Below are 22,412 nucleotides of genomic sequence, written 5' to 3' on the forward strand. Positions count from 1 at the left end.
ACAGAGAACATTTTCAATCACGTGACTTTGGCGCTTATATCATACGCTAAGCGCCAAGCCACGTCCCCACCCGCGCTTAATCAGCATACGTAGCCACCTCCACCTATGATGTCATCATGATACGTCAGTAACACGTATGCATGAGTAAGGCTGACTGCGGAACAGGGTTCTTATTGGATACAGTATTTGATATAGTACATTTGTAATTAGCTAGCTTGTAGAATATATAAGGAGGCCAACCGACCATGGTAACACCCAGGTTGATTACCTCTTGTTGCATCCCACTCAGTGTACTAGCGCAAACAAAAAGTATCCGGACAAGGTCACGTGCCCAATTTCCTCTTTCATCACAATGCCCCCGTGTCACAGTAAGGAAGTTTCGCAGCTGAATCAAGGTCGCATTTTGGCTCTACATGATGAAGGAAAAACGTATAGATATATTGAAGAATGTACTGGTGTTCCAAAATCTACAGCTTGTGATATTGTGGCAAATTACAAGAAATACGGGTCTGCTACCCCTCGGCCCCGGCCTGGTCGCCCACCTGCCCTATCCCCTCAAACTCGGCGGTCTATTGCACGTTATCTGAAACTCTACCCAGAGAAACCATATTATGCAATTGCCGAGCTCGACGGGACTGTTACCGAGCGTCAAGTTCAGTATACTGCAAATCAAATGGGCCTCCAGCGCTATGTTGCTCGCCAGCAGCCGTACCTCTCACAGAAAATGATTGATGCTCGACTTGATTGGGCCAAGAATAACACAAATCAAAATTGGGATTGGGTAGCTTGGGCCGACGAGTCCACAATTGACACAGGAGAGCAGCCAGTGCGACCAAAAGTTACCCGGAAGCAAGGAGAAGCATATCTACCCAAGAACATGGTCCCAAGCTTCCAAACTGGTCGCCAAAGTGTCCCTATGTGGGGCTGCATTGCTCACGGCAAGAAGGGCCCATTGATTTGGCTCAAACTATCGCCTCGCATTGCTGGAAAGAAGGGCCGCTCAAGAGGCGGGGGGCTCACCTCAGCAGGGTATGCTGAACAAGTACTCAAAGGTCCACTCAAGGAGTTTTTGGATGAATTAGAGGCTGAGCGGGGTCACAAGATCCTCATCGTCGAGGATGGAGCACCGTTGCATAAGGGTCCACAAGCACGGGAGGCCCGGGCAGCACTGGGTATAGAACAGCTAGCCCATCCATTGGGCTCTCCCGATCTCAATGCCATCGAGCCCATATGGCGTCTCCTCAAATCACGCGTTTTCAAGGTGCCTGGAGCTTGGAGAAATGCTGACAAGCTTTGGAAAGTGGCCAAGCGGGTTTGGGATGAACTTACAGTGGAGGATATCAACAAACACACGGGGCAGATGGATGCCCAGGTTCAAGCTATCAAAGAAGCTGAAGGGGGGCCTACTGAGTTCTAGGCAATTTATTCGAGCTAAATATGTATATTCAACTTTATTTTCTATGTTAACATTACTGTACATCGAGAAAAATGGAAGCCGGTGAATATGGGGGGGTCGCGTTGGTCACGTGTCCGGATATTTGTTGTAAGCGCTAGTACAAGGGCCCTACAGCCCAGCAATTACTTAGTTAAAACTACTTAGATAGCCTACACCGCCTTAAGCAGCTCCGTCGTTGTACTTAGATAGCTTGCCACCGCCTTAAGCGGTCTTGTTGTTGTAGGATAGCTGCTTGTTGCCGTAGTTAAGTTTGTCGTTGCCTTAAGCGACTGTCTCATTTTGTACACCGCGGCCACAAGCGCCATCCCCCTCAACGCCCTAACGGACGTCTAGGACACTAGGTAATCAACCTTAAGTTGGTTGCAAACCGTGCCCACAAAGCACCACCACTCAGATTCAACAAACAAGAAGGTCCCCTGTACTAGCACAAGGGAAATCACCTGATTGGGCTTGCCTTTTGCTATCAATAATCAAACTAGCGTTGGCCCCAGGTAGTACCAAATTGCTATAAGGCAGATGGATTCTAATTGCCCGCATACCAACGGTCACCGCACCCTTTGTCAGCGGAACTAGTCAGCAGATCCACCCGCTTGCAGAAAACCCGTCCCACATCACGCCCGCACACGGCAGTTGATTGGTTGATAGGGACTGTCCAACGCTAGGCGGTTGATGCAAGTTCTTAGCACTAGAGCAATAAAGCAACCCATAAGTCCTGTCACAGGCACCACCACTCCTCACTTGCCCATCATTACCTCCCGTACCCCCTCTTGTGCTTCCTCCCGCGCCTCCCAGCACACCGCTTCCCACCAAGGCCGCTCATACCCCCATGAGATGGTGTCGTACACCACTGTAAGGTGGGTACTTGCTAGTGGATATGGGCGCTTAAGGCCGTACTACTACAAGCACACGTATGTATCTAACTTATCTAAGGCTATACTACTGGCGCTTAAGGCGCTCTAATGCTATCTACTGCTGACGGAGGGGCCGGAGGCCTGGGAGGTGTGGTAGGTGAAGGTAGGGGATAACGTCAGCTGAACTTCTGGGGGCCGGTTACTTAACTGGCTGGAGCCTCCTCAATGAATATGAGACAAGGTAAAATCAACTTGGTGTCTCCAAGCAATTTCCCTGCTGTATATATAGACAAAGCACACTATCTACATGTTCCGTGCGCGTGAGAGAAAGAAGTAGCTAAGACAAATGAGAAGCGTGCTGTGGGCTGCGCAGAAGCGTGGATTTCTCCTAAGCGCCCTTGGCACGGCATCTCGGCGCGGCATCTCGGCATAATAAGCGCCGAGATCACGTGATTGAAAAACAAAAGATATCAAGTCCGTAAAAAATACTAAAAATATCAGAAAAAACGTGCAAGTCCAATGGTATATGTTGGGAGGTTATGACATTGCCCCCCCCTTAAAGGCTCTTGGCGGAGTCACAAGCCTTTTTCAGTCGTGACCTGTTAAAGCGTTGGATTTCCTCTTGACTGTGTTCCAAGAGTTCTTCTGGTTCCCATGAATTGTCTTCTGGTCCATATCCTTTCCATTTGATCAGGTAGAACCATTTTCCTTTTTGCCTTTTGGAGTCAATGATCTGTTCCACTTCATATTCTTCTTCCCCTTCAATTGTTTCTGGAGGGGGACGTTCTGGGAAGGGTTGGCTGGGAGATTTGTAAACCCTGGATAACAGCCCTACGTAGAATACGTCATGGATCTTTAAGGTTTCCGGAAGTTTCAGGCGGTACGCGTGGCTGGATATTTTCTCTAAGACTTTGAAAGGGCCTAATCTCTTGGGGTCCAATTTGTTAGAGTTGGTTCTTAGTTCCACGTTTTTTCCGTCCAGCCATACTTTTTTGCCAATTGCGTATTCTGGAATTATCCCCTTGTTCCCTGCCATCCTTTCTTTTGTAAGTCTCAGAGCGGATTCTGCCTCTTTCCATTCTTGAGCTAGGGTGTCTGCTACGTGGTCGGCTTCTGGGACATTTGCCGGCACATTGGATGGACTCATGACGGGACTTCTTCCATAGACAAGTTTGAAGGGGGTTTTCCCAGTAGCCAAGTGTCTAGCGTTGTTGTACGCATATTCTGCTAATGGTAACCAGGTAGCCCAGTCTGAATGGTCTGCCGCAACGTAGGATCTAAGATAGAACTCAATGAATTGGTTCACTCTTTCTGTTTGTCTGTCCAATTCCGGGTGGTAGGCTGAGGAGAAGGCCGGGTTGACCCCAAGGCATTGGTACAGTGCTCTTAGGAATTTTCCTGTGAACGTTGTTCCGCGGTCTGAGACTGTCTTGACCGGAAGTCCGTGTAACTTCCAAACGTGGGTGATGAACAGGTCTGCTAGGCCCTTGGCTGTGACCTTCTTTGTGGTTGGGATGAAGTGACCAAACTTAGAGAAGGAGTTGATTACGACTAGAATTGCATCGTACCCATTAGACTTGGGGAATCCCGTGATGAAGTCATAGGATATTGTGTGGAAAGGGAACGGGGGGACTTCTAAGGGCTTTAGGGAAATGATAGGGGCGTGCGCGCGGCGGTTGGCTTGGCAGATAGGACAGCACTCTACCCATTCCTTAGCGGATGACTTCATTCCTGGCCACCAGTAATTGCGGTTCAGGAGCTCTAGGGTTCTTTGTTGCCCGGGGTGTCCCGCCAGGGGGGAGTTGTGGAATTCTTTAAGCAATTGTTCCTTGATGAGCTCCAAGTCTGGAACTACCAATTTTCCGCAATACCATAGGAGATCTTCCTCCCAATCATAGTCCCAATAGGCTTTTTGAATGGATGGAGGTGCATTGTCCGCGTCCTCTGTCAGGAATTGTATGATGGGTTCTAGGGATGGGTCCTCCTTCAGTTTCTCTTGGATTTCTGTAACAATCTCAAGTTCCGCTTCTGACGTGTTGGCAAAGACCTCTGATGGTAACATGATTTCTGGCTCCTGAGGTGAATCAATATAGTCTGATTGTCTGGACAATGCATCTGGTTTCCCCGACTGTTTACCTGGTCGGTAGTGGATTTTGAAGTTGAAGTCACTCAGGAAGATGCGCCATTGGGCATGCCTCCGGTTAAACGTCCTAGCCTGCATCCAATATTCCAGGTTCCTGTGGTCTGTGAAGACCTGGATTGGCTTGTCTGTTGCTTCCAGGAAAATACGCCATTCTTCCAGGGCTTTGATGATTGCTAGAAGCTCCTTATTGTGGGTGTCATAGTTGGCTTCAGCGCCGGAAAAGGACTTGGACATATATGCAACTGGATGAAGGCGGTTATCCCCTGCTTGTTGGCTTAGGATGGCTCCCATGGCTACCCCTGATGCGTCTGTTTCTAGGTAGTAGGGAAGGTTGGGGTTGGAATGGATTAGGACGGGTGACTGGGTGACAAGGGACTTTAGCTCCTGGAAAGCAGCTTCCTCCAGGTTACCCCATGACCAAGGGGTTTCCTTTTTGGTGAGATTATGCAGGGGGCGTGCAACGGAGCTAAAGTTGGGAATGAATCAGCGGAGGTAGTTGACAAATCCTAGGAAGGCCTGGACCTGTTTGACCGTTTTGGGAGTGGGCCATGTTGTGACGGCTTCTATTTTCTTCCGGTCCATGGAGAAGCCGGAGGGGGAGATAACAATGCCTAGGTAGTTGACCGTAGTAACGTGGAAATGGCACTTTGACAACTTGCAAAACAGCTGGTTCTTCATTAGTTGCAATAGCACTTCTCTGACATGGTTTGGGTGGTCTTCTGGGTTCTCCAAGAAGATAAGGATATCATCCAAATAGATTACCACTGTCACATCAATTAGATCCCTGAACAGGTTGTTCATGAAGTGCTGGAATGCTGCAGGGGCATTGGTAAGGCCAAAAGGCATGACTAAGTACTCAAAAGGCCATATTTGGTTCTGAAGGCCGTTTTCCATTCGTCGCCTTCTTTGATGCGCACATTATTGTACCCCCAGCGGAGATCTAACTTTGTGAATAGTTTGGCGTTTTGCAGCTTAGCCATGAGGTCATCCTGTCTGGGAAGTGGGTAGACGTTTTTGTGGGTGACGTTGTTAAGCTTCCTGTAGTCAACCACCAATCTCAGGGAACCATCCGCTTTTTTTACAAACATAACAGGGGCGCCTGCTGAGGAGGTACTGGGGCAAATTTTGCCCGTGGCTAGTTCTTCCTTGATATGTTGCTTGAGGGCCTTGGACTTGGCGTCTGTCATACCATAAATTGGACCAGGGGAGAGTTTGGCATCAGGGACAAGGTCAATGGAGATGTTGTATTCCCTATGTGGGGGAAGGACCTTGAACTCTTCTTCGCCAAAGACTTTAGCAAATTTGTGGTATTGTTCTGGAAGGTCCGCCAATGGGTTGGTATCTGCTTCTTCTTTGGATGCTATCTGGGCCTGTTCGGGGAATGTAACATGTCCCTGCTGCCAGTCAATCAAAGGGGATTCCAAAGTGAGCCATGTCATGCCTAGGATAGCCGGGGTGTTGCCTATGGGGCAAACAAGGAAAGGGATGTGGTGTGAATGGCCATTGGCCAAGACCGCAAGTTGAACCTGGTGCCAAATGCAACCAGTCTGGGATATAGTACCATCTAACATTCTCACAACTCGTGGATTTTTGAGTTGGGTTTTTGGGATTTTATATTTTTCCACAATCAAGGGGGAGATAAAGTTTGATGTGGCTCCTGAATCGATGAGGGTTCTGAGGTGTTCCGTTGGGAAATTGTGCAGTTCAAGATTGATAAATAAGAGAGGCTTTTTATTTGAGTCCATAGCCAGAGATACAATTTCACAATCCAATACATGCACATCTATTTTAGGGGCCAGGGGCTTGACGGTAGTCCTTGGCCTTAGTCTTTTCCCGACCCTTCTTCCTCTGCAACCTTAGCTACCTCCTTGATGGTAGCCTTCCAGCCATTGGGACATTGTTTGATCCCGTGGCCCTTCTGACCGCACTTGACGCAAAGTCCTGATGCGCGGCGACAATCCCGTTCCTCCGGAGTGACATAATTGGGGTCCTCGGACAGGCGGACCCTGGTGGTGGTAGTGGAGGTGGCCACAGTGGCCGGGGACTTGGCTGGTGCCTTTTTAGGGCAATTCTCCTCATTTTCGCGGCGGATGTTGTCAATTTTGATAGAGGCCGCAAAAATTGCCTTGAGTTCATTGGGAACACTATCCTTGGTTGATAGCAGTTCCTTGACTTTCCAGTGGAGGCCTCGCGTGAACTGCGCAATATAGGCCTCTTTGTTCCAGTCTAATTCCGCTATGAGGTTGCGGAACTCCGTGACATACTCAGAGGTTGTGGTAGTTTGGGAGAGAGCCGCAATTTTTCTGGCAGCAGCCCTCTTGGCATCGGGGTCGTCAAAGGCCTCCTTGAATTTGGCCGTTAAGGCCGGTATGGTGGTTGGAGGGTTGCCCTTGCCCTTGATAATAGCCCCAATGAGGGGAAGTGCCCAGTTGGCTGCCTTGTCTGTCATGTGGTATAGTATCCACACAACCATCTGCTCTTCTTCATTGAATTGGTCTCGATGAAGCGCAACCCAAAGTAGCATGCAATCTAGCCACTGGGTTGCCTTTCTTCCCCTGGAATCCCCCTTGTATGGGTCAGGGAGATCCATCTTGGGCCGCTTGACGCTGGACCCTGAATTGAAGGGTGTAAGAGAGCTTAGGCTCTTTCTTTGGGGCTCTCTTGGGTTCCTCTTCCTCTTCTGAGTCATAACCCATTCCTCTAGAGGGGCGGAACGGGGCCTTGAGTCCAGGCCTAACCGTGCCTGGAGTGTGGACTTCCCCTCCTGTATGTGTAGGAGGGGTAGTAGGCCCAGTTGTTGGGCCAGGCTGGGTTTGGGGGGCTCCTTGGTCTTTATCCCCAAGGAGGTCCGCTGTTTCCTTGCATATGGCTCTAAGCTTGGTGATTTGCTGGCTTTGAGCACGGATTTGGTCCTGCAGGGACCCAACTGTGGCTGTGAGGGCTGTGATAGCCTTGAGGAGAGCGGCAGGGGACAGCTCTGGTTCCATCCTGGGCAAGTCTTGCGGAGCGGGAGATGTGCTGCAAGAGGCTGGTTGGGAGTGGGATGGAATGGAACGTTGAGAGGAGCAAGAGGAAGGCCAAGAGTAGGGGTGTGGGACTCCAGAGCGGGTGGAGGGAATGGTGGAGACGGTGTGGGGGTGACAGTGCCTATATCAGGACTTATGAGCGGTTTTTCTGTAGTATACTGGCGCTAAACCCTTGCGTCTAGTACCTAGCGTTGGACTGTCCCTACAACAAATCAGCAGACCTGGCGGTCGTGATATGGGCGGGTTTTCAGCAAGCGGGTATTTCAGCGGTCTAGGGTCGCTGACTACTGAGTTCCGGCGAAACTTGGGGTATGCGGGGGATTAGAGCCCGTCTGCCTTATAGCAATTTGGTACTACCAGGGACCAACGTCTGTTTGATTATTAAAGACAAAAGGCGAGTCCGATCTGGTGTTTTCCCTTGTGCTAGTACAGGGGGTCTTCTCCTTGTTGATCAAGCCTACTACAAGTTGATTTTACAATGTCGTACACCACTGTAAGGTGGGTACTTGCTAGTGGATATGGGCGCTTAAGGCCGTACTACTACAAGCACACGTATGTATCTAACTTATCTAAGGCTATACTACTGGCGCTTAAGGCGCTCTAATGCTATCTACTGCTGACGGAGGGGCCGGAGGCCTGGGAGGTGTGGTAGGTGAAGGTAGGGGATAACGTCAGCTGAACTTCTGGGGGCCGGTTACTTAACTGGCTGGAGCCTCCTCAATGAATATGAGACAAGGTAAAATCAACTTGGTGTCTCCAAGCAATTTCCCTGCTGTATATATAGACAAAGCACACTATCTACATGTTCCGTGCGCGTGAGAGAAAGAAGTAGCTAAGACAAATGAGAAGCGTGCTGTGGGCTGCGCAGAAGCGTGGATTTCTCCTAAGCGCCCTTGGCACGGCATCTCGGCGCGGCATCTCGGCATAATAAGCGCCGAGATCACGTGATTGAAAAACAAAAGATATCAAGTCCGTAAAAAATACTAAAAATATCAGAAAAAACGTGCGAGTCCAATGGTATATGTTGGGAGGTTATGACAGATGGCAACCCGTTCCCGGAGCTCTGCTTGTTCCCAGTCCCCTCTCAATCAAGGAGAGCTGGGACCCACTCTTCTGGCAACCTCCATTGAGTCAACAAGCCTTGAACCAGAGGTCTATGGGGAAGTCTCCCTCAGCCAAGCAATCTCCCTTATCCTGGGATTGCAAAACCAAGTCCTCTGGCTCAAGCGGGAACTCAAAGAAACCAAGGAAGCATCAAAGGAAGCCTGAGACTGGATGGGAGCAGTTGATCAAGCCCTCACTCGCATTGAGGCTAGGGGTGGAGCCCCACACACACCAGAAGACCAGAAACCTCCGGCAGTCAAGGCCACGCCCAGGCCCCTACCAAAAACCAACCCTCTTCCAGCGCCTAGTGCGCCCCTCATTGCCTGGGCCAACCCCACCAAAGCTCCCCCTGCCTTTGCGCAGCCAACCCCAGTCCAAGCCCCCCCAAGAGGCTATACTCCCCCTCCGCCTTTGCCTATCCAACTCTGCTCCCCCCAAGTCCCACAACCAGTGGCCCCTGTAGCCGCTTATCAAGCCCCCGTCAAGGTAGATCACCCTGACGCCTATACAGGGAAAATAGGGAACAAAGCCCGCCAATGGCTCACGCGGATGTTGGCATGGGTACGTCTAAACCAACGGATGTTCCCCACGGATCAGGAGGTCCTATTGTTCCTCCTAATGAACATGAAGGACGTAGCAGGAGCCTGGGCTCACCCCCACCTCAATCAACTTGGGTCTCACAGGGCCCTTATCCAAACAGTCGACAAGTTCAGGACGGAGTTTTTGGCCGCATTTGGGAACCCCAATGCCACGCAAGCCGCAGAGCGGCAAATCACACAACTCACTCAGACAGGAACCTGTGCTGAGTACATCACAAAGTTTAGGACCATTACCATGGACCTAGACTGGAACGACGCCGCCCTCCGTGGGCAATTTGCATGTGGCCTCCACTGGGAGGTCAGCCGCCTCATTGCCACCTGTGAGCGGCGCCCAACTACCCTCCTTGAGCTGCAGAACGCGGCTCTGGTCATTGATAACGCCCTCCAAGAGGAGCGCACCAGCCACCCACCAAAGGGTAATAAGTCTGGTTCCTCTTCCACTACCCCCAACAGGGGGGCAAGTACTGGCCAACAGGCCACAAGACCAGGGCGCCTCTCCAGCGATCCCAACTTTGTCTCCAAGGAGGAACAAAACTGCCGCAGGGCTGAAGGCCTATGCATCAAATGCGGAAAGTTGGGGCATAAGTTTGCAGAATGTCGCACCGGCTGGAAAGCCACGCCTAAGGAGGAAGGCGTCAAAAAAGAAGCCGCCAAAGTTGGCAAAGAATCTGAACCCCAATTGGGAAAAGATTAAGGGTACCTGCTGCCGCGCGCAAGGACCCCAAGGACTCTGGTTTTGTCTTGGAATTTTGTAACATATTGCAATCATATAGAAATAAACCACTTTTTACAATTCCAATTAAACCAGAGAAACAAGCGGAAACCATAGAAGTCCTGATAGATTCAGGCGCAACATTGTCATTCCTTCACCCCCGCACAGCGGAACTACTCCGCCTACCCCTAATAGACCTCCCACAACCACGCACCGTTACTATGCTTGATGGGTCAAGCCCCCAGGCTGGAAAGATTTGGAAGAAGGCTCATCTGACCTTCCTATTTGATGGCAAACGCATGACAGAGACCTTCCTGATTTGCAATACCAGATCACACGCCGCCATCCTAGGAATCAAATGGTTGGAAACGCATAACCCCAAAATTGACTGGAACTTGCAATCCTTATCCTTCCCCCACACCCCGCCGGAACACGTAGCCGTTGCCAAAGAAGAGGAAGCTGACAAGAACCCCCTTGAAGGAGTACCCTCCAAGTACCATCAATATGCTAAGGTATTTGGAGAGGAAGAATTCAATAAGCTTCCCCCTCACAGGAATTACAATATTGGCATTGAACTTACGGAAGAAGGCCCCTTGAACTTGCCCCTCTATAGCATGACTGACGCGGAATCTGCCACGCTCAAGGATTGGCTCAGGGACAAACTCAAGGCTGGGAAGATCCGTCCCAGTAAATCATCCATTAGTTCCCCCGTCATGTTTGTACCTAAGAAGGATGGCTCCTGCCGTTTGGTTGTTGATGTCATAAACAGAGGAAAATAGAACTAGCTGGAATTGAACCAGCTTGACCACTAAGCCATAGAGCCCTATTATTCCTCTGCTGACAACCCATGATTACACCTGCTACCCCCCAAATTTGGGCTTGGGCCAGCATGCAACCACTTGTACTGGTCATGTGACCGTGTCCAGGACAGTTGACTACCGTTGCCTTAACAACCGGACCAAGAAGAACGTATACCCACTGCCCCGTCTTGATGATCTTATGGCCCAACTCCATGGCGCCAAAATCTTCACTAAATTAGATCTGAGATGGGGATACAACAATGTTTGTGTCAAAGAAGGCAATGAATGGAAAACCGCCTTCCGCACCAAGTACGGCCTGTATGAGTCCCTGGTCATGACATTTGGCCTAACAAATGCACCCGCTTCCTTCCAACACTTCATGAACAAATTGTTCAAAGACCTGCTTGATGTATGCGTCATCATTTACCTAGATGACATCCTGATTTACTCCAAGGATGACGCAACACACACGCAACACGTCCATGAAGTCCTACGGTGCCTAATGGAGAACCAGTTATTTTGCAAGGCGTCCAAATGCACATTCCACGTCACCTCTGTGGAATACCTAGGGATCATTGTATTGGACAAAGGTTTCAGCCTGGATAAGCTCAAAATCCAGGCAGTACAGGAATGGCCAACACCCACAAAAGTCAAAGAAGTCCAATCATTCCTAGGGTTTGCCAACTTCCTGCGAAGATTTGTTGCCAACTGTAGTCACATGGCCAGACCACTACACAATCTGGTTAAAAAGGATACAACGTGGATTTGGGGCTCCAAGGAACAGGAAGCTTTTCAGGGTTTAAAGGATGCCATCACCAACGCCCCAGTACTTTGTCACGCGGACCCTACAAAACCGTACTTCTTGGAAACGGACGCATCTGGCGCAGCCCTGGGTTCTATACTCAGCCAACAACAGGAAGATGGACAACTACACCCCCTGGGTTTCCTATCAGAATCATTCAAAGGTGCCAAACAGAACTACAACACCCACAATAAGGAACTCCTAGCAATCATCCGGTCATTTGAGTACTGGCGCATCTTCTTGGAAGGGACAGAACATCCAATCACGGTCTTCACAGATCATTGCAACCTAGAGTATTGGAAGGAGTCCAGAACATTCAACCAACGCCACGCACAATGGCACCTTCTATTAGCAGGTTACAACTTCCATATTGTCTATTGCCCTGGGAAACAATCAGGGAAGCCGGACGCACTCTCACGCCAATCAGATCATGCTGATATCCCACCCGCCAATCAGACCATGCTTCCAGATCCTGTATTTGCCAATGTAGCCTTAGTCACCCCTGAAAAGGAACTCCAACAACAGATTGAGGCAGCTCTGGACCAAGATGAGTCCTTGGAAGAAATCCTGCAATTCCTACAGAACGAGTCTAAAGCACCACCCTCTATCAAACGCGCATTCAAGGATTACAAGATGGAAGCAGGCCTGCTATTCTACCAAGGACGGATTGTAGTCCCTGACGTTGGAACACTAAGAACGGACCTACTCTGCATCTTCCACAACAGCCCCTTGGCAGGACATCCAGGAAGACAGCGCACCCTAGAGTTGATATCAAGGAACTACTACTGGCCAGGCATCCGTTCTGACACATACTGGCACGTTGATTCCTGCAAAACTTGCCAACGGATCCGGAAACTGAAGTACGCATCCATCCCACCTCAACCTCTGGAACTCCCATCACGCCCCTGGCAACACGTGTCGTACAATATGATAGTAGACCTGCCTAAAGACGGAAACAACAACTCTATCCTAGTCATTGTGGATAGCTTTACCAAATACATCATTCTGGTAGAGTGCTCCAAAAAGCTCAAAGCCCCGGAATTGGCAGACCTATTCCTACGCCACGTATGGAAGCGCTACGGCATGCCTGAGAAGACAGTATCAGACCACGGACGGGTTTTTAATAACAAATTTCTAAAAGCCCTGTATCAACGCCTGGGGATAGACCCCCACTTCTCATCAGCCTACCATCCTCAAAGTGACGGACAGACGGAGCGCGTAAATCCCATGGTTGAACACTTCTTACAGGCCTATTCAGGAGTAAACCAAAGGGACTGTGTCCTAAACGTCTGTAAGGATGCCAAGGAGGAGGGCGCTTGCGGCCGGATGTATCTAAGTAAGGAACCGCGTAAGGCGGCGGCAAGCTATCCTACAACAACAACCAGCTATACTACGGTGACCAAGGCCGTATGGGCGATGACCAGCTATGTAACTACAACAAGGAAGCCGCTTAAGGCGGTGTGAACTGAGTGACTAAGTAGGTTACTGGGCTTAAGGCCCTTGTACAGTGATGGGATGCAACAAGAGGTAATCGACCTGGGTGTTACCATGGTCGGTTGGCCTCCTTATATATTCTACAAGCTAGCTAATTACAAATGTACTATATCCAATACCGTATCAAATAAGAACCCTGCTCCGCAGTTGGTCTTACTCATGCATACGTGTCACTGACATGTCATGATGACGTCATAGGTGGAGGTGGCTACGTGTGGTGAATAAGCGCGGATGGGGACGTGGCTTGGCGCTTAGCGTATGATATAAGCGCCAAGGTCACGTGATTGAAAATGTTGTCCGTTCAACTTCGTTTAAATTCAAGAAAATGGGAATAAATCCCCTGGTATTGATTGTGTCTACAACAGACTGGGTCAAATGGTTACCAATGGCGGAGTTTGCCTACAACAACGCGGTGCATAGTTCAACAGGCAAATCTCCTTTTAAGGCACTATACGGTTGGGAACCCTCCTTGACCCCAAGCAACGTCCCAACAGACGTCCCTGAGGCAGACAACTTGGCAACCCAAATGGAGGCACAATGGCGGGAAATAGAGGCTGCGCTCCGGCAATCAAAGACACGCATGGTGGCCGGAGAAGCAGGAGAACCACTTGAATTCAAAATTGGGGAAGAAGCCTGGCTAGATGCCAAAAATGTGAAGCTAAAGACCCTGAGTCCTAAGCTAACCAAACAACGCCTAGGCCCCTTCAAGGTAACCAAAAGAATCTCCAACCAAGCATACCGCCTAGAACTCCCGCCAACAATGAGAATCCACAATGTATTCTACGTGGGACTCCTGTCAAAGGTCAAAAGGGACAAAAAGCGCAGCTTTGAGAACCGGCCTCCACCTGTCACCGTGGATGGAGAAGAAGAATACAAGGTTGAAGGAATCACAGACATGGAAGAAAGGGACGGGAAATGGTTTTTTAGGGTAAAATGGAAAGGCTACGGATCAGAAGAGAATACCTGGGAACCAAGGGAAAACCTCAAGAACGCCAAAAAAATCCTAGAAAAATTTGAAAAAGAAATGAAAAAGAAGGCCCTCGGCGCTGCCAAGGCCCTTAGAGGGGGGCAGTGTCGTAGACACAGTCAATACCAGGGAATTTATTCCCATTTTCTTGGATTTAAACGAAGGCAAACAGAGAACATTTTCAATCACGTGACTTTGGCGCTTATATCATACGCTAAGCGCCAAGCCACGTCCCCACCCGCGCTTAATCAGCATACGTAGCCACCTCCACCTATGATGTCATCATGATACGTCAGTAACACGTATGCATGAGTAAGGCTGACTGCGGAACGGGGTTCTTATTGGATACAGTATTTGATATAGTACATTTGTAATTAGCTAGCTTGTAGAATATATAAGGAGGCCAACCGACCATGGTAACACCCAGGTTGATTACCTCTTGTTGCATCCCACTCAGTGTACAAGGGCCCTACAGCCCAGCAATTACTTAGTTAAAACTACTTAGATAGCCTACACCACCTTAAGCAGCTCCATCGTTGTACTTAGATAGCTTGCCACCGCCTTAAGCGGTCTTGTTGTTGTAGGATAGCTGCTTGTTGCCGTAGTTAAGTTTGTCATTGCCTTAAGCAACTGTCTCATTTTGTACACCACGGCCACAAGCGCCATCCCCCTTGACGCCCTAACAGACGTCTAGGACAGCAAGCCAACGTTGTGTCAGCCTGGCTGTATGCTTTGGATCTTGGTCGTGCTGGAATGTAATGTCAAACAGGGTGATTTTATAGTCGGCAAGGGTTCCAAAGAAGGCGTCCCCAAGGATTTCAATGTATCCCGGGGCGTTCAGCTTGCGTCGTATAAGGTACAATTGCCCAACTCCCTCTTGGGTAATGCACCCCCAAATGAAGATGCCCCCGCCACCATGAGATATTGTCTTTTTGGTGTATTGGGGATTATACGGGGACTCACCAGGTTGCCTCCAGTAATATTGGCCGCTGTCGGCCCCAAATAACTCAATTTGGACTTTGTCCAAGAAGACAATGTTGTCCCAGCGTGATTGTGGCCAGAATAATTGACTGTGGGCCCACGCGCAACAGGCTTTTCTATGCCAATAAGTGAGCAGGGGTACTTGGCGGCGTTTGTACAGCCGTAAACCCAGCTCTCGGAGGTAGCGGCGGAGGGTAGAGGACCCAACGGCAGGGAAGTACTGCCGTCTAATATTTGCTGCTATTGGTACTCTACTCTGAGCTAGGGCCAAAGCGGCAAATCTGACGTTGCTGGGGGTTAACTTTCATGGGCGCCCAGGAATGGGATTGTGTCAATCAAGCGGGCGGTCAGTAAGTCCATACTTGGCCCAGATACAACCAACAGTAGCGTGAGAGACCTCGGTCTCAGGTTGCAAAAGCTGAACAATAGCCTGATCTGAGTATTCAAGCTTTTTCAGCGCAATTATCTGAGCCTTAGTCTTGGGGCTAGTGTATCAAGCCATTTGCGCACTCTTGGCAGGTGTTTGAGCGTAAAAAGGGGTGGTAAATGGCAGTCAATGAGGGAGGACCAAGTAGCTTATATAAAGTGATCAAAAAGAATGAGCCAGCCCAAAAATTTTGCTCACGCATATCTCCACAAGGAGACTTAGTTTTGATCTAAAATTTTGTATATATGTTCTATACTACTGTATCTACAAAATTTACTATTACATTGTAAACAAATTCTTAATTGTGCGGGTGACGCATGAGCGTCATTGATTTGAGCTCACGTGGCTCAATCTTTTTGGGCGCAAGTGTATGTACTGTGCCATCTTTGAATCCAATTGCAAATCGAGACCCATCAGGAGAGAATGCAAGTGAGAGGCCTAGCAAGGGCATCTGCCATGTCGCAAGCAGCGCCGTTGGACTTTGTTCCATCACGGACCCTTCCAGCCTCAGAAGATCTTGAGTACGGCCCCAGTACTGCTTGTACACTGAGCTTGAGTGATGGCAAAATGCCAATGCGGAGATGTATATATGCGGCGTCGACTGCAAAACCGACCCGGCAGCATACTTTGACACAAAGATCCACAAGTCGTTCAGCAGCCTGATCAGATCTGATGATGCGTCTTTGGCCTATCACTTGTCATCAGCTTCCTGCTCATACTGCTCTGCTCAAATCCCTTACCGTCAGCCACGGCTTGAGCGCCAACAGCATGCCTATCCCTTTGTCCAGCGCACGCTTCAGGCTCACCACCTCCATCCAGAACAGCAGCCGGTATGACAAGAACTCTTCCAGCCCTTTCCGCACCATCTCACATGGCGCGCTCTTGACGACATGGTCTCCCCAATGGTGCGCCACGTATGACAGCGTTGGCGAGATTGAGCCTGCTATCCGAGCTTCTAGGTCTTGCACTTTGCTATCGGGTATAAACGATGTCTCTAGGCCACAGATGTTGAATCGCAGCTGGCCCTTCATAACCTCGAAGCACCGTTCGGCGAGCAGCTGACTGTGCTTTGCTTCGTCGCAGTAGAACTTGATCGACCGCGCCTTGTCGAACATATAGTCGGGGAACGATGCGTGTAGCGTAGTGATCGTTCCAGTCGCTTGTGACACGTGCAGCACCGAATACAGAGACTGTAGCAGTACTTGAACCTTTGCCGCCTTGATCCCCGTCAGAGCTCCAAGCGTATCGACGTCGATCGGCTCTCGTGCGCAAATTGCTGTCCAAACTATTGCCCGTGTCTGGTCTTGCTCCTCCTGATCCAGGTTCGAGTCGTGGACTGCCGCATCCAGAATCGTAGCATATAGCTTGTCAATGTCTGCGTGTCGGTTGGCCAACTTCGAAGACGATTTTAGGATCGCCTCAAGCCGATCTTGATCCACCATGGTGCCTCTTCTTCGAATGTACCGAATTGCCGTGGCTGCATATATGAACAGGTTTCCGGAGAGCTTGGCGAGTTTGACTAGATCATGCTCAGAGACACCGTTACGAAGTTCGTCACGAAGGTATAGCTCGATGTCTGCTTCCACTAGCGACTTTTCGATCTCGTGTAGCACGCACATCGACCGGTTGCGATCAGACTGCGCCTCGATCCTTTGGCGGATGTCCGGCTCGGGTCGGCTGGTGACGAAGAACTTGATAGGCAGGCCGGGAGTGACTCTGAAAAGTATGTCCAGGATGGTTCGCACGCCATTCGCGTTGCTGCATTCGTCGAGCGCATCGATTACGACCACAAGCCCTTTTGTCATTCCGCTCTTCGCTTTTGATAGTGGCTCCTTGATCAGTCGCTCACACTGAGTATCGATCGACTGCGACTTGATGTTCGGCTCTTGTTCCAACACTCGCAACAGCGCCGATCGGAACGAAGGCGAGTAAAGCGCAAGCTGATGGGCGATGGTGGGTATAATTCTGCCCACATCCCGGCATTCGTCCGACGTACGCGTGCAAAAGAAGCTGGCGCCGAGTGTGCCGCGGGTCTTGAGAGACTGGGCAAAGGTGTATGCGATGGTAGTCTTGCCTGTGCCGGCCATTCCGTTCATCCAGAACACGTTAGGCTTGGTCCGATCGACTGACCATTGATTGAGCTCGAGCAAGATGTTCGACCGAGTGTTTGGTGTACATGCTCTGCGATTCACATCATGAGACAGCAGCGAGTTGTAGATCGCCGAGTCCACAGCTGACAAACCAGCGAGGTGAGACTTCTACTCCAACAAGCGTCAATCGTCAGACTTATCACTCAGACTTCCAGCTCACCGCACGCTGTTCTTCGGCTATGTTCCACGTTTTCAGGCTTGCTTCAGTCTGTGCCTCGTGTTAGCAATGCCGCTTACGAATGTGTGCCTATCTCTAACCCTTATATCCTCCAGGATGTCAGCTATGTGCCTGTACGCTTGTAGTATCTCTTCCTCGTCCTGTTCTGCATCCCTAAGGTACCTTGCTGTTCGGTTGTCCTGCTTGCTGTGGATGATCCTTACTTGCTCTTCGACAGACCTATCCACCTTGTGAGCTTTCCAGCTTCGACCTGTTTTGCGCACTCACATTGCGATTACTTCAAGGAACCCCGAAACCTCTGTCGACTTGGCCTCTTGTATATGCCGGTGGAGCCGCTTGACGAGTGACGATAGCCGTCCTGCCAATACCTTCATTTCGCTATGATTCTCAGAGCTCAGCTAGATAAGAGTCGGGATCAATCACGGCGAAGCAGGCGGAGACAACACAGACCACCAACCTCTATGTGTTTGACGCAGAATAAGAGCCCTCCGATAGCAGCGTGTAGGGGCGGAAACACCTCGGCAGCGTTGTGCAATGTTTCCAGTGTGCCGGTCAGGGTTTGTACGGCTGAACGCATAGCAGGAGAGGGATCGGATGCACCGAGAGATGTGAGTTTTGCTACCATGCTATTTTTCGTACGCCTGAAGTAGGCACGAAAGCCTGTCGGTTTATCTGGAGAAGCCATTGACCGATGGTAGTCGTTGAGCTGGACAAGCGCACAAGCGTTGGGGCTGCTCAGGTCAAGGGCGAATCATCGGCGCTTGCACGGACACCTTGTGGCGTCTTGGCATTTGTCATGCAACCAACCAGTGTCAATGTCAGATCTAGCGACTTGAGGAGCTTTGACGTAGTGTGATCATGCTTCGGGACCTGAGAGGCTTATCCTGTAGAGTTGTAGAGAAGCCTGATATGAAAGGCTCAAGGAACTGGCCAGTTCGGAAGTTGACGCGAAAATCCATCATTTACCGATTTACGATCCTGTGTCAGGACTTTGTTTATTATGCGTGCTCCAACATCTCACATTCGCTCAAGGTAGCTACAGGATCTGAGGCGTTGTCAAGACTAGGTCCAATGATAGTTCATATCACTTACCACTTCACTCAGGGCCACGACTCAGTAGCTGTTTTCTACGCCACGAAACGGCCCTCGCATGTCTGGACCCACTTGGTCAAGCCGGATTTCACGCGTACGACAAACCTCCCCGCCTTCAACTCGACGACTTTCAGAGCGATCCTGTCACGTACGCCTTGAGCCAGCTCCTGCAATTTACGCGCGAGACATTCGTACCTTCGGCTACGTCTGCCTTATCTCGAGCCTTGGAGCAAACTAAGTTCCCTGAGAGTGTTTGAGGCCGGTCAGGATCGACGCTCTCGCCTGCACTTGAGCTCAACACAATTCCACGCACCTGGTCGGTATAGGACCACCCAGCAAGCCTATAAACCTCTTGCCCTTTGCAGGCAGCCTTTCTGTTCGCGGCCGACCCAGCATGTCCACAAGTTCTGCGCGCCACAGTCAGTACGCAACATTCATCCACCAGTCCAACAAGCCTACCGAACTTGGTTTGCAAGAGTCCCCTGAGAAATCTCCATCCAGTTGGCCGGAAAAAGTGGCACTCCATAGAGTATGGCTGAAGGCGTAGTCTGGAGCCGCAACATCCGCAGATCCAGGAGGCAGCTGGAAAAAGTTCCCAACGGCGACGATCTATATCTCTGCTTGTGTCAACAGTCTCAGCTTGGAATCAGGCTAACAATCGCACCTGCATCCCTACATCAGCCTCTTTTCTACTTCCCACCGTTCGCGCAGTGTTTTCGAGTGCATCAAACATGGTCGGATGCATCTGCAATACTACCGTATATCAGTCAACAATCGGGCGAAGCTTTGACTTGACGCACTGCCGTACATGATCAGACGTTGCAGTCTCTGCCATTTTGCTCCGTACTCAATCGAGACGTCACCTTCGTCTTCGAAGCGGTCATTCACCAGGCTTTTCGGCTGTCCGGGCATCTGCAACACGGAGTTATTCAAATACCATGCTAGGAGTGAGGCCGATCACCTACAAACGAGCGCAGAGGTATCCCGCCATCAACGGTCAATCAGAGAGTACTCGCTGTCAGTATGAATGGTCGTGTGTAGGCGGCCAGCCGTTGATACCGTCAGTATCATAGATGAGTTTCTAGATGTTATCTGTTAGCAACTGTAATTCTTCCGCAGTGGCACTGCGATTATAGGCTTACCAGAACATTGAGCGATGAGCACGTTCTCCTCTCTCGGCACGTTGTCGAGTACGTCTTCTTGTTAATCTGACAGGCTACGGTGAGAGTGCACGTCGGATTATGACCGAGCGAGTCTTGGTGATGAGACCTGGGCAAACACATATGTGTGAGCTGACTCGGATCGTATGGGGCTATATGTCCTGGATAGTGACACTCACAAAAGCCGGTGCCCGACTCGTGCCGAGTTTCCAGACATGGGTGATCGCAGTTCAGAACTCGCAACAAGCTCGAGCGCCGAAACCTTGAAGCTGACTCAGCGTGGACCCGAGCAGTTCTGACTTGCTGAGCCGTCCTCGAATCTCGTCTCGTCAATTTTCTGCTGAACTATCCGCTCGCCAAAAGGTACAATGCCAGATGAGAGTATAAACAATGGCGGAAAGTGGGCGACGTCGGTGTCTGGGTGAACGCGAATATGAACCTCGACTCTTTGCGACATTTGGCTCTTTCATCTCGGCGGGACCCCTGCACTTCCTTATTGACAAGATGCCCGCCGTCACCTGCTCAGAGCTAGGCAATCTGGATGCCTAGGGAAAACGACCCTGTGACGCAGTGTCTCGCAACAACAACAGACGTTGGCGAGGTTATAGTTTATCAACTCATGAAGTCTACGGAGCCGCCCAGCAGGTGCCCTCGTCAAACTGAACACGGGGAAAGCGACTCGATCTGGTGCTTGGAATCTGCCACTCTTTTGGTAGGTCTATGGCATTGCATGATTGAACATATACAGCTAATCGTCTGTCAAGCGTCGCGGCTGTGCGTTTGCAGGATATTGCATGTGTCTTCCTTCGGTTTCCCCCGCTAGCTCTCGCAACTAGTACATCTATGAAAATTCGCGACGCACTTGCTTTTCTGAAATGGCCTGCCACTCGCAGTGAGTCAGTCTACGTATACATATCCAGCCCAAGATGCTTATCATATCTGTCCAGGCCATGAACACCTACAAATCTGCCACGCACAGATCCAACCTTGTCGTATTGGCCGAGGCTCAAGCCACCAAAATTCGGATTGATCACTTTGGGAAGGACGTCACGGCAAGGGGGTCTTTTTTCACTTCAAGAGCAAGCCATTGACTGCCGAGGCCGGAAAGGAAGTTGTTCTCTCAGCTGGTTAGTTGATCATGCGTTCTAATAGCATCTTCGAAGCTAACAAGGGACTTTCAGGCACTCTTCTGACCCTCAAGCTCTTGAGTTGAGTGGTACCAGCAACAGCAACGTCTTGCAGAAGCACAAGATCACTCCCAATGCCGATCTCCTTGGGGCTGGGGAGAACTGCCAAGATCGTGTTTCGGCTTCGACTACATACGAAGTAAAGAAAGGTTCGTCACCTACGACAACCTTGGGTACAACCATACGTTTAGGGCAGCTGCCAAAGCTCGATAGTAAGTGGGCTTGTGATATTTTCAACAAACAAGAACTTATACGAGAACAGCGGAAAGGCTCGTGACAGACCACTTAATGCTTCCCACTCCATGCTATCGCATATCGACTTGTACTTCCTTGCTAGCTCTGCCAAGATTGTGCATATGCACAGGTGGCTGTGGGAGGATGTGAGGAAGGAGATACATATGGTGCTTACGAAGGAGCAGTACAGGATCGAAGAGCTATCGCTGAGGAAGAAGATGAGTGACGTCGAAATGCTTCCGCATCCAGGCAAGTATACTATTCGGGACTTTTCCAAGAGTCGTGCTGACCGTGTGGTCCAGCAGAACCGAATAGTTGATATATGTGAACTGTGATGTGCATTCAGCACTGTTTCTCTTGTAGATAGATTGTAAGTCATGACTGCTATCTGCCAACCGTCACCCAATCAGCCTGCTTAGGTCACGCCCAGCACCTAAACACCTCGGACTCCGTTTTGCCTCCAGCTATGGATGCTAACTACCTATCCAAGCAGGTAGGTGTGCTGCTTGGGACGTGTTGTTACTTTTCTAAAGCTTCGTCCTCAATGTAGACCGGAGCATTCTCGTTGAGTCGGTCAAGTTCGCGGATAAGCTTGCCAAGGCCGAACCATTGGCTACGATACTTGTCGCCCGTCAGGGCCCCAGTCCAGATAGGGAGTCGGACAAAGTCATCACCAAGCGAGCCAAGGGCAATAACCGAACTTCGCACCACCCGATTGGAACTGCGGTGATGGCATCCGAGTCGTTTGGAGGTGTGATGGATGAGATGCCGAAGGTGTATGGAACGAGTAGTCTGCGAGTGGTATGTGCCGTTTTGCTGCAGCGTTTTTTTTCGCTGACAATGGACACTATGATAGATGAGCGCCAGTGTCATCCTGGTGCACCTTGCTGTTCAGCTGCACCATACTGTCTACGGTATTGCGGAAAGGGCAACTGACGTTATCAAGAGTGGCTCGGGATTCTAGCTCTGAGTGATACTCGAAGCGTTTTGATTTTGGGACTGAAGTATTGGGACGCGATTTCCTGAAGCTTTTTGGGCTGAGATGGGCT

The 22,412-nt window shown here is 50.2% G+C and overlaps 8 protein-coding genes across 8 annotated transcripts; 3 read left to right on the forward strand and 5 right to left on the reverse strand.

Moving 5' to 3' along the window:
* Positions 1 to 352: 352 nt before the first annotated feature.
* RhiXN_05352 (Transposable element Tc1 transposase) lies at positions 353 to 1,417 on the forward strand (the record flags this gene model as incomplete). The annotated part of the gene is made up of 1 exon (XM_043325168.1): positions 353 to 1,417. One exon carries the CDS (start codon positions 353 to 355, stop codon positions 1,415 to 1,417), a length of 1,065 nt encoding a protein of 354 aa, XP_043177587.1.
* Positions 1,418 to 2,863: 1,446 nt separating this feature from the next.
* Positions 2,864 to 6,195, reverse strand: RhiXN_05353 (Retrotransposable element Tf2 protein; the record flags this gene model as incomplete). Its single annotated transcript, XM_043325169.1, has 3 exons — positions 2,864 to 4,879; positions 4,952 to 5,265; positions 5,307 to 6,195. The coding sequence occupies 3 exons, from the start codon at positions 6,193 to 6,195 to the stop codon at positions 2,864 to 2,866; spliced, it is 3,219 nt and encodes a 1,072-aa protein (XP_043177588.1).
* Positions 6,196 to 6,272: 77 nt separating this feature from the next.
* On the reverse strand, positions 6,273 to 7,437 carry RhiXN_05354 (Retrotransposon-derived protein PEG10; the record flags this gene model as incomplete). The annotated part of the gene is made up of 2 exons (XM_043325170.1): positions 6,273 to 7,016; positions 7,063 to 7,437. 2 exons carry the CDS (start codon positions 7,435 to 7,437, stop codon positions 6,273 to 6,275), a joined length of 1,119 nt encoding a protein of 372 aa, XP_043177589.1.
* A 1,314-nt stretch (positions 7,438 to 8,751) lies between these two features.
* On the forward strand, positions 8,752 to 14,713 carry RhiXN_05355 (Retrotransposable element Tf2 protein; the record flags this gene model as incomplete). The annotated part of the gene is made up of 5 exons (XM_043325171.1): positions 8,752 to 9,834; positions 9,897 to 10,649; positions 10,711 to 12,784; positions 13,353 to 14,063; positions 14,649 to 14,713. 5 exons carry the CDS (start codon positions 8,752 to 8,754, stop codon positions 14,711 to 14,713), a joined length of 4,686 nt encoding a protein of 1,561 aa, XP_043177590.1.
* Positions 14,714 to 15,660: 947 nt separating this feature from the next.
* Positions 15,661 to 18,375, reverse strand: RhiXN_05356 (peptidase C14; the record flags this gene model as incomplete). Its single annotated transcript, XM_043325172.1, has 6 exons — positions 15,661 to 16,050; positions 16,103 to 17,620; positions 17,673 to 17,720; positions 17,771 to 17,909; positions 17,958 to 18,088; positions 18,148 to 18,375. 6 exons carry the CDS (start codon positions 18,373 to 18,375, stop codon positions 15,661 to 15,663), a joined length of 2,454 nt encoding a protein of 817 aa, XP_043177591.1.
* A 537-nt stretch (positions 18,376 to 18,912) lies between these two features.
* RhiXN_05357 (uncharacterized protein) lies at positions 18,913 to 19,694 on the reverse strand (the record flags this gene model as incomplete). Its single annotated transcript, XM_043325173.1, has 4 exons — positions 18,913 to 19,189; positions 19,242 to 19,399; positions 19,447 to 19,535; positions 19,583 to 19,694. 4 exons carry the CDS (start codon positions 19,692 to 19,694, stop codon positions 18,913 to 18,915), a joined length of 636 nt encoding a protein of 211 aa, XP_043177592.1.
* A 106-nt stretch (positions 19,695 to 19,800) lies between these two features.
* RhiXN_05358 (uncharacterized protein) lies at positions 19,801 to 20,159 on the reverse strand (the record flags this gene model as incomplete). Its single annotated transcript, XM_043325174.1, has 3 exons — positions 19,801 to 19,863; positions 19,925 to 20,051; positions 20,122 to 20,159. The coding sequence occupies 3 exons, from the start codon at positions 20,157 to 20,159 to the stop codon at positions 19,801 to 19,803; spliced, it is 228 nt and encodes a 75-aa protein (XP_043177593.1).
* Positions 20,160 to 20,868: 709 nt separating this feature from the next.
* RhiXN_05359 (GMC oxidoreductase) lies at positions 20,869 to 22,327 on the forward strand (the record flags this gene model as incomplete). Its single annotated transcript, XM_043325175.1, has 8 exons — positions 20,869 to 21,002; positions 21,124 to 21,278; positions 21,326 to 21,341; positions 21,392 to 21,677; positions 21,727 to 21,733; positions 21,783 to 21,860; positions 21,914 to 22,164; positions 22,220 to 22,327. The coding sequence occupies 8 exons, from the start codon at positions 20,869 to 20,871 to the stop codon at positions 22,325 to 22,327; spliced, it is 1,035 nt and encodes a 344-aa protein (XP_043177594.1).
* Positions 22,328 to 22,412: the final 85 nt, after the last annotated feature.

The sequence above is a fragment of the Rhizoctonia solani genome, chromosome 2 (assembly GCF_016906535.1).
Source record: "Rhizoctonia solani chromosome 2, complete sequence".
NCBI lineage: Eukaryota > Fungi > Basidiomycota > Agaricomycetes > Cantharellales > Ceratobasidiaceae > Rhizoctonia > Rhizoctonia solani.